We start from the raw sequence: 9,912 nt of genomic DNA, 5'->3' as shown, positions 1-9,912 counted from the left end.
TTTTCTTCTATTTTGTCATCTCAGCAGTGTGCCACTCCTCCTGTTGAAGAGAGGACAGGCAGTGGTCCAGCCTGGTTTGCCTTAAACCTTACCATCAAAAAAGGACAGAAGACGCAAAAGCAACGGGCAGAATCAGGCTCAGAAGGAAAATAGGGAAGTCGGATGGCCAACAAAGAGGAGGGGGACCCAGAGAGGAGAGGGCCAGAGAATTACCCAAGAAAACAGGCCACGTTAACATCAGAGCCCTCCAGGGACTATCTCCTCTGAGGGCCATCAAAGAAAGAAAGATCTGCACAAATTAACACTCTTTGATGCAGAATGGCAAAGGGACAAGGAAAAAGTACAAACTGCTAAGTAGAGGCACAATCTGGCTACAGAGGAAGGGGGTCAGGAAAGAGAAGCAAGGGAGGCAGTTGGCTCATCCCAGGACCCTTGGGAGGGGCTCCCACCCAGGGATGAGAGCCGCCCCTGCCACCTGTGAGGTTAAGGAGCTTGCATTGGGTGGTGGGGCGGAGGCTGGTTGGGGGGCAGGGGGGGCAGGGGTGAAGATGCCCAGCCAGCTCTCTTGGGGGCATCTGTGAGGCACTGTGGATGGAGGTCAAGACAGCCTAAGTACTGAAGGCCGCCTTGAGCTCCCGGAAGGCCGCCTGGCGGATCCTCCTCTTCTCCTCTTCCCGCTTCCGCTCATCTTGCTCGGCTTTTAGCTCAGCTTCAAACTTACTGGCACAGGACAAAGCTTGGACCTGCAGAGACACAGCAAAAACAAACCAACAGCCTGAGGGAGGGGAGAAGCTTGGAGATGGAACCACGCATCAAACAGAGCTCAGGGGGCTGGAGCCCTGAGACAGGGGAACCGGTCCACTGCAGGGCAGGACCCCGCGCCCCCCAGAGCCGGTACCCCTCGGAAGTTTGCTTGATCCCCGTGGTGGGTGGCATCACTTTATCTGCCACCGTGCTAGACACGGTCCCACCCGCTACGGTCGGTCTTCCCACTTCACTTCTTTGCCGGGACATCGTTTAACCACCCGCCTATTACCGACTTCTGTGTCAACCTTTAATCTCACAATAATATAGTTTTGTTTTAGGGGGGGAAGACCAAAAACCAAACCAAACGAACTCCCTGCTGGGATTCTGACTGCAGTCGCATCAATCTGCCTGTGGCAAGCAGATACCTTTACAACATTATCAATCATTCTGAATTTACTTCCAAATATCATGTGTTCTTGTGGATGTTGTGGATGGGATTTGGTGCTAATTCTTTAAACCTATTTATCTATAATAATACCATATCAGATAAATCCATTTTCCAATCCTCTATTCTGGGGGAGCCCTGGGTGGCTCAGCGGTTTAGCGCTGCCTTCGGCCCAGGGTGTGATCCTGGAGTCCTGGGATCGAGCCCCACGTCGGGCTCCCTGCATGGGGCCTGCTTCTCCCTCTGCCTGTGTCTCTGCCTCTGTCTCTCTCATGAATAAATAAATAAAATCTTTAAAAAAAAATCCTGTATTCTGGAATGAATTCCTCCCACCACCCCCCTCCCCGGCTCAGTGTCTCATCCATTTGGTAAAATTCCCAAATGCACTGGGTGTGCACATTATTTTAATAAAGATTGCCAAATTGCTCTCCAAAATAGCTGTTCCAATTTATACCCCCACCATCATGGAATGTGAGTACACATTTCCCCACAGCCTCACCAACGTTTATCAGTAAACTTTTTCCTGTTTGCCAATCTGATAGGGGGGGAAAAAACCCCACAAACCTGGCACCTTCTTTTATTTCCTCTTGGGTGAATTACCCATTTCCCCGGGATTTCCCACTTTACCATTCTTTACATAATTTAGTCTTAGTCTCTTTCTATATATTTTTCAGCTACTCTTAAGTCTTTTGCTGGTCTAACTTCAAGATACCTGAGGCCATACACATATTTAAATTTTTTTTCACATATTTAAATTTTGATGTAATCTAAATTTTCAACCTCTTCCATTCTAGCTTTGAGCTCTCTCTCTCTCTAAGTAGGCTCCATGCCCAAGGTGAGGCTTAAACTCACGACCCCAAGATCAAGAGTCGCATGCTTGGGGATCCCTGGGTGGCTCAGTGGTTTAGTGCCTGCCTTCAGCCCAGGGCGTGATCCTGGAGTCCTGGGATCGAGTCCCACTTCAGGCTCCTTGCATGGAGCCTGCTTCTCCCTCTGCCTGTGTCTCTGCTTCTCTCTCTCTCTCTCTCTCTCTCTGTGTCTATCATGAATAAATAAAATCTTAAAAAAAAAAAAAAAGAAAATCTAAGTGAACTATGGATATTATTTAAAAAAAAAAAAAAGTCACATGCTCTACCAACTGAGCCAGGCACCCACCCCATGGCCTTCCTCTCTTATGTCATGTTTAAAGTCTTCTATACCCCAGGGCTCTACACCCATCCTCCTTTCATACTTTTCTGGTTTTATTTTCCCATTCAGCTCTTAAAGTCACCTATATTTTATGTCAGTGAAGGAAGTATATATCATAGGAGGACTTGACTTCATTTTCCTAAGTGGAGAGCCAATTTTCTCATGCCTCTTATTGAATAGCCCATGATTTTCCCACTGATTTGAAAATTATCTTTTTCATGTACCAAATTCCCACATGAAGGAGGTCTGTTTTTACTATTTTTAAAAAATATTTTATTTATTCATGAGAGACACAGAGAGAGAGAGAGGCAGAGACACAGGCAGAGGGAGAAGCAGGCTCCCTGCAGGAACCCGATGTGGGACTCAATCCTGGGATTCCAGGATCACACCCTGGGCCGAAGGCAGGCGCTAAACCACTGAGCCACCCAGGGATCCCATTTTTACTATTTTCTATCCTGTTCCACTGACTGATTTGTTTACTCCTACACATGTACCACATTATTTAATATTACTGTTTATAGAATGCCTGGATATTTATGAGGAAGGTATTCTTTTTTGTTCTTATTTATTTATTTATTTATTTGAGAGAGAGAGAGAGAGAACAAGAGGGAGCATGAGAGCACAGAAGAAGAGGAAGAAGCAGACTGCCTGCTGAGCAGGAATCCTGATGAGGGGCTGGACACCAGGATCCCAAATCATGACCTGAGCCAAAGGCAAATGCTCAACTGACTGAGCCACCCAGGCAACCTCTGAGGAAAGTATTCTTTCATTATGTTGACTAAGCACACTTTTTTTCATATTTTCCTTCCTTCCTTCCTTCCTTCCTTCCTTCCTTCCTTCCTTCCCTTTCTTTTTAAAATATTTTTTATTTATGTATTCATGAGAGACACACAGGGGGTGGGGGGCGCAGAGAGAGAGAGAGAGAGAGAGAGAGAGAGAGGCAGAGACACAGGCAGAGGAAGAAGCAGGCTCCACGCAGGGAGCCCGACATGGGACTGGATCCCAGGTCTCTAGGATCAGGCCCCGGACTGAAGACAGTGCTAAACCGCTAGGCCACCTGGGCTGCCCTCTTTTTTTCTTTTTTATTCTTTTAAGTAGTCTCCATGCCCAACATGGAACCCAACACGGGGCTTGAACTAATGACCCTGAGATCAAGACCTGAGCTGAGATCAAGAGTCAGATGGTAACTGACTGAGCCACCAAGGCATCCATCTTTCCATATTTTTAAATGTCTTACTATGAATATTAAACTTCACCAAATGTTTTGAGATGTCTTGCTGAAATGATCACATTTTTTCATATTTGATACCTATGAGAATTTTAAAATTATCCCTGCAGTCTTAACATAAATTTCACATGTCTTAAGAGTCCCACAGCTATATTCATTATGTTAATATGCTTTTTTTTTTTTTTTTCTGACATGTTTTTATCTGATTTTCTTGTTAGAATCATGATGGCTTTAGAGAATGAATGTGAGAGGTGGCTTTGGCTCAGGTCATAATCTCAAGGTTGTGACACTGAGCCCCATGTGTCACTCAGCAGGGAGTTTGCTTGAGATTCTTTCTCCCTCTCCCTCTCCCCTGCTGCCCAGACTTGCTCAAGCTCTTTCCCTCTAAAATAAATAAATCTTTTTAAAAAGAGAAAATGAGTGTGATGTAATCTTTTTCAATATATTCGAACTAGTTTGTGACATTGAAAAAAATCTGTAACATTGAAGAATTAATCCCTAAATTCCCCAGCACTTAACTTGTGGGGTGTTTTTTTGGTGGGGGCAGGGAGGGGGCTCCTAAATGTCTTTTTTTTTTCCTAAATGTCTTTATAATTAATCACTGTCTACTTATCTCACATTTATAGAAGAGCATTCTGTTTTGTTGAGTGTTTAATGATGTTAAATCAACGTGTCGTAACCTCTACTTTTTTTTTTAGGCTCCACAGCCAACATGGGGGCTTGAACTCAAAACCCTGAGATCTAGAGTCTCAGGCTCTACCAACTAAGCATCCAGGAGACCTGACCTCTATTTTTAACTAACACATTCCTAGATCCGTCATCTTTTCCCCATCACAAGCTTCCACGTTTAGGTGTCTCCATGCCTATTCTATGGTTCTACTCACTTCCGTGTATTACAGCTGAGATTTACCATTTCCAGGAATGCTCTTTATCCGGTCCATTCTGGTTTTCAGTCCATTACATCCTTCGTAGCACAATGCAGACTCTCACATCTCAATGAAAAATGATAACACCCCTTCCTACATTCTCCCTGTAATGCACAGGGGTCCGTGTCTGAACACAGGACACCTCTGAAAATATTAACCATGGAGCTTATGTTTTTACTCTTTCTGAATCAGAATCCCTAGGGGGAGGAAATTGTGTTTTCCAAAGTTCCCAGGTATTTCTTAGGGAGGCCCTGCTCTGTCTCAAGCAGTTCTCCCTTGGCATTGGAGTCACCAGAGGCCAGATTTAATTGCCTCAAGCAGAGTCTAGCTCATGTTGACTCTCATCACCCTCTGTTCCCAGACTCGGGCTGAAAGTTTGGACCCCAGTCTCCTTGTCTAGCCCTGACCCCTCTCCTCTTCACCTTTATTCATTTTTTTCCTTGTTGTTCTGTTTTCAAGAATTTTATGAGCTGGCCATTAAATATTAAAAGCTGGGATGCCTGGGTGGCTCAGTGGTGGAGTGTCTGCCTTTGGCTCGGGGCGTGGTCCCTGTCCCAGGATCAAGTTCCACATCGGGCTTCCTACGGGGAGCCTGCTTCTCCTTTGCCTGTGTCTCTGCCTTTCTCTCTTTCTGTGTCTCTCATGAATAAATAAATAAAATCTTTAAAAAATATATTCAAAGTTAAATTATATAAATCTGGGATCCCTGGGTGGCGCAGCGGTTTGGCGCCTGTCTTTGGCCCAGGGCGGGATCCTGGAGATCCGGGATCGAATCCCACATCGGGCTCCCGGTGCATGGAGCCTGCTTCTCCCTCTGCCTGTGTCTCTGCCTCTCTCTCTCTCACTGTGTGCCTATCATGAATAAATAAAAATTTAAAAAAATAAAAAACAATAAAAAATAAATAAATTATATAAATCTATAAGTAAATTATATTAGAAATAAAGGTAACAAATATTAAACATTTTAATTTTTAAAATTTTATTTATTTATTCATGAGAGACACACAGAAAGAGGCAGAGACACAGGCAGAGGGAGAAGCAGGCCCCATGCAGGGAGCCTGATGTTGGACTTGATCCCAGGACTCCAGGATCACGCCCTGAAGGCAGACGCTCAACCGCTGCTTTAAAAAGCAGAGACACCCAGGAGTCTCTGTAATAAATATTAAAAAGATATAAATAAATATAAAAAAGCAATTAAATATTGCTTCCTTATTATCTTGCTACATTTTACTCTTTCTGTGTTTTTGAAAGTTGTCTGTTTCTGGTATAACTTTAAGGTGGAAATCCTATACAATAACACACTGTGTATCTTCCCAAATCCATGTTCAACAATATCCTGTTGGAAGCTTGAAAGCAACCCTGGTAGGAGTATTTACACCTTGGAACCCAACAAAATGCTACAAAAGTAGGGCTTGATTTATTGTATAATTGACAATCTTTTCCTAAGAAAGTGATGGGAATGGGCAGCCCAGGTGGCTCAGCGGTTTAGCACCACCTTTGGCCCAGGGCCTGATCCTGAAGACCTGGGATCGAGTCCCATGTCGGGCTCCCCGCATGGAGCCTGCTTCTCTCTCTGCCTGTGTCTCTGCCTCTCTCTCTGTGTGTCTCTCATGAATAAATAAATAAAATCTTAAAAAAAAAAGAAAATGATTTTTAAAAAGTGATGGGAAATGTTAAAAATGCAGATTAAGCTGAAAAATGTGTAGTGATTGTGGTCTTTCCATTAAGAATAGCTCCAAAGAAATTCAGGGAATATTCTTCCAATATTTTAAAAGTATTATCAAATTCAGCAAAGGGGCATGTGGGTGGTTTAGCTGGTTAAGTGTCTGCCTTCAACTCAGGTCATGATCCCAGGGTCCTGGCATCGAACCCCATGTTGAGCTCCCTGCTCCCCTCATCTGCTTCTCCCTCTCCCTCTGCCCACTCCCTCATGCTTGCTCTCTCTTTCTCTCTCTTCTCTCTCTCTCACATAATAAAATCTTTTTAAAAATTTCAGCAAACAAGTTGTTCACATCATTGAGGAAAGAATAAAATTCCAACATGCATCCCTTCACTTTTTCTTATAAATTTACTTACAGTATCAACCAACATTCATGTTAGAACTAGGTTCTTTTGTCATTTGCAACCATAGGCAACAGATACAGAGCCCAACAAAAATCAAGGAGTTGTTCTTTGAGGATCAATAGGCCATGTGGAATTTATAATAAAGTAAAGTATACAGGGCACCTAGGAGGCTCAATTGGTTATGTGTCTGCCTTCGTCTCAGGTTATGGTCTCAGTGTCCTCGGATCTAGGCCGGCATTGGGCTCCCTGCTCAGTGGGGAGTCTGCTTCTCCCTCTTCCTCTATGTGCTCTCTTTCTCTCCCAAATAAATAAATAAAATATTTTTTAAAAAGTAGAGTATACTTTATTATTTGTAAATTGTGTCTACATATCCTTTATATCATTAAAATCTATAATAAAGTTATGTATATGTATATATGCATATGCATCCATATGCATACTTCGTTCAGAGAGCCAGTTGCTAAATATTTACCCATAAGCCACAGTTTAAGCCTCAGTGTCCTCATCTAGAGAGTGGGATGCCACTGCCTCCATCCAGAGTGTCTGTGTGAGTGTTAGATAAGACGTGACCCTGAGGTCTTCAGCTGAGGGCTTGGAGCACTTGCCTACTACTGCTGGCCAGGTCAGAGGGGGAGGGGACCTTGGGGTGACTCCCTCCCTTGGGGTCCTTGTTCTCCACTATAAAAGTCTGCCTCGGGCACCTGGGTGGCTCAGTGGTTGTGTCTGCCTTTGGCTCAGGTCATGATCCCAAGGTCTTGGGATCGAGTCCCACATTGGGCTCCCTACCAGGAGCAGGCTTCTCCCTCTGCCTGTGTCTCTGCCTCTCACTCTGTCTCTCATGAATAAAGAAATAAAATCTTTGAAAAAAAATCTTAAAAAAAAAAAAGTCTACCTCTCCCCTTGATTCTATGGTCTGTGAGTCCTGTCTCACCAATCACCCCACTCTGTCTTCATGTTTCCTTCTCTGTGGACCACTTCCCTGGGATCTAAAAACATACCAACATCTGTCTATTCTAGGTTAAACACAACAACAGACATCTTGCCTGATCCCAAACTACCATCCCCATTTTGTCCAGGCCTCCCCCGCCAGCGGTCTACATGGAAAAGTTGGGCTCTTCCTCCCTGCTTCCCACTTCCCACTCACCTCTTACCCTACTGCCATCTGCCCTCCACAGGGAACCTGGTCTCCAAAAGTCTCCACTGACCCACTTGCTAGACCCAAGACCTGCACTCTGGCCTCATCTGACTTCAAGTCTTGGTTTCCTTGTATCTCCAGTCAGTTTCTTCCCCCCATCCAGTCACCACTGTGTTCTACCATAGTCACCCCTGCGAGTTCTTGAGGAGCTGCTTGTATCCTGTGAAGGCAGATCCCGTGGTCCGTGAGCCAGGCATCCATGAAGCATTCATTTCCTCCCTCCTCTCGTGCTTGGAGACGCGGCCCGAGGGTCTGGGGAGACTGACCTGTCTACCCTGAGCTCCACAGAGAGCCCAGTGGGGGTAATGGTATCCTAGCCCTCAGCCAGTGCTGGACATGTGTAGAAGAGATAATTCCATGACCCTCATTACCTAGTGTCCCCATCCTTGCTAGTAGCAGAATTACAGCTGCACACACAGACCCCAAGAAAGAAAGGCAGGATGAAGCTATTTGTGGACTAACGTTGCACCCTTCATTTTTTCTTAAAATTTATTTAAGCAATCCCTACACCCCACATGGGGCTCGAACCCATGGCCTTGAGATCAAAAGTCACGTGCTCTTCTGAGCCAGCCTGCCAGGCACCCCCATGTGCCCTTCCAAATGAAAGGGCACACCATCCCCTTCCTCACACTATTCCCATATTGGGAGGGAGGAGGCGCCCCTGTCCTGATTTTTAAAATATCATCAAGCCCTCTCTACACAGCTCCACAAATCTAGCCCTAATGGCATTTCTTACCATCCACCTCCAAGCAAGCAGTCATAAATACCGAGAGTGCTAGCTAATTTGAGATTCATTACCACCTCCTTCTCAGTCCCACCATCCCTGTGCTCAGTGGACCCACAATTCTCCAGATGTCCATGGAAGCCTGGCTGATTCCAGCTTTTCCCCAGACACGTCCATCCCCAGTGCCCAGCGCTGGTCAGGGGGAGGCCTGCTGAGGGCCCCCAGCGCCTTCAGCTGTCTTTCCTGAGCGTGTCTTTGCAGTGCAACTGCCTGCAGAGCTCATTCAGCTCCATGTTTCTGGGGCCCTACCCTGGAAAAATCCCAAGGAGGTCTAGGGAGGGGGATCTGAGAAGCTGGTCTGCAGATAATTCTGGTGGTTAGCAGCCTGGGGAGGCCTGACCTTCCGCTGGATGTGCACAGGGGCCAGCTTCCAAATGCACTTCACCCTCCGTGCCCGGAGCCTTTGCTCTTGCTGTTCCCACGGCAGGAACGCCCTCCCTTCCTTGATTACAGGTGAATTCCCATTCATCTCTGAACATCTGTCGCAAATGTCAGCTCCTTTATGGCCCTCTCCCAAATCTGAGTGATGATTCCCTCCGTTCGTCATTCGTGCAAACATTTATTGAGGGCCATTATGTGCCAGGCTCTGTAATTACGAAGATAACACACCTACTCTGCCTTTGAGTCTGGCTTGAGGAGGCAGACACAGGACCGGTTCAAAACATTTCATTGTTATTCTTTTAATCTTTTCTCCTCCTTATAAAAATACTGCACACATCACAAAACATTCCAAAAATATAAAAAAAAAGAAGTCCTTATGTCATAACTATTACTAATACTTTAGTATGTAATTATCTGGGTTGTATTTAGTAATTAACACAATTAGGTTTCAAACATAATGTTTTGTGTTCTTCGTTTCTGACATTTGTCCCGACACGGGTGTACAAGCGGGCGGGCCACCAGGATCTCAATTCCTTGATAATGGAAGCCTTGGTCACTTCCAATTTTTCTCTTTTAATGCTGTATGAAATCCCTGTCTCTAGGTCAATGTTCAGTTGCATTTTTATGCTTCTAAGGGATAAAAAAAAAATCCTAGGGACAGAATCCCAGAGGTAAATGAGATGAAGCATTCACAGCTAAGCCCCAAATTGCTCTCCAAAAAGCTGGGACAGTTTGTACTCTTACCAAAAATGTCTGAGAATGGGGAAGGGGCAGAGGGAAAGGGGGAGAGAGAATCTTAAGCAGGCATCATGCCTGTCATGACCTGAGCTGAGATCAAGAGTGGGACGCTTAACCTACTGAGCCACCTAGGTGCTCTGTGAACAGATAAATTATAATACCATTCTCCTCATAGTAGAGGCCCACAGAGGAGGATAGACTTTCTCAGGAGAAGTG

At 45.2% G+C, this 9,912-nt stretch overlaps 1 protein-coding gene across 3 annotated transcripts in view; it reads right to left on the bottom strand.

Annotated features, from left to right (window-relative positions):
* Window positions 1-477: 477 nt before the first annotated feature.
* The window catches only part of EFHD1 (EF-hand domain family member D1), a 44,900-nt gene continuing 35,465 nt past the window's right edge, over window positions 478-9,912 (bottom strand). For all 3 annotated transcript variants that reach the window (XM_077869251.1, XM_077869250.1, XM_077869252.1), the window contains exon 4: window positions 478-743. In XM_077869251.1, coding sequence (XP_077725377.1) covers window positions 609-743 — 135 coding nt within the window. In that variant the 3' untranslated portion in view covers window positions 478-608. The remainder of the gene's footprint in view (window positions 744-9,912) is intronic.

The sequence above is a fragment of the Canis aureus genome, chromosome 24, assembly GCF_053574225.1.
Source record: "Canis aureus isolate CA01 chromosome 24, VMU_Caureus_v.1.0, whole genome shotgun sequence".
Lineage (NCBI taxonomy): Eukaryota > Metazoa > Chordata > Mammalia > Carnivora > Canidae > Canis > Canis aureus.
This window is presented reverse-complemented; position numbering and strand designations above follow the sequence as displayed.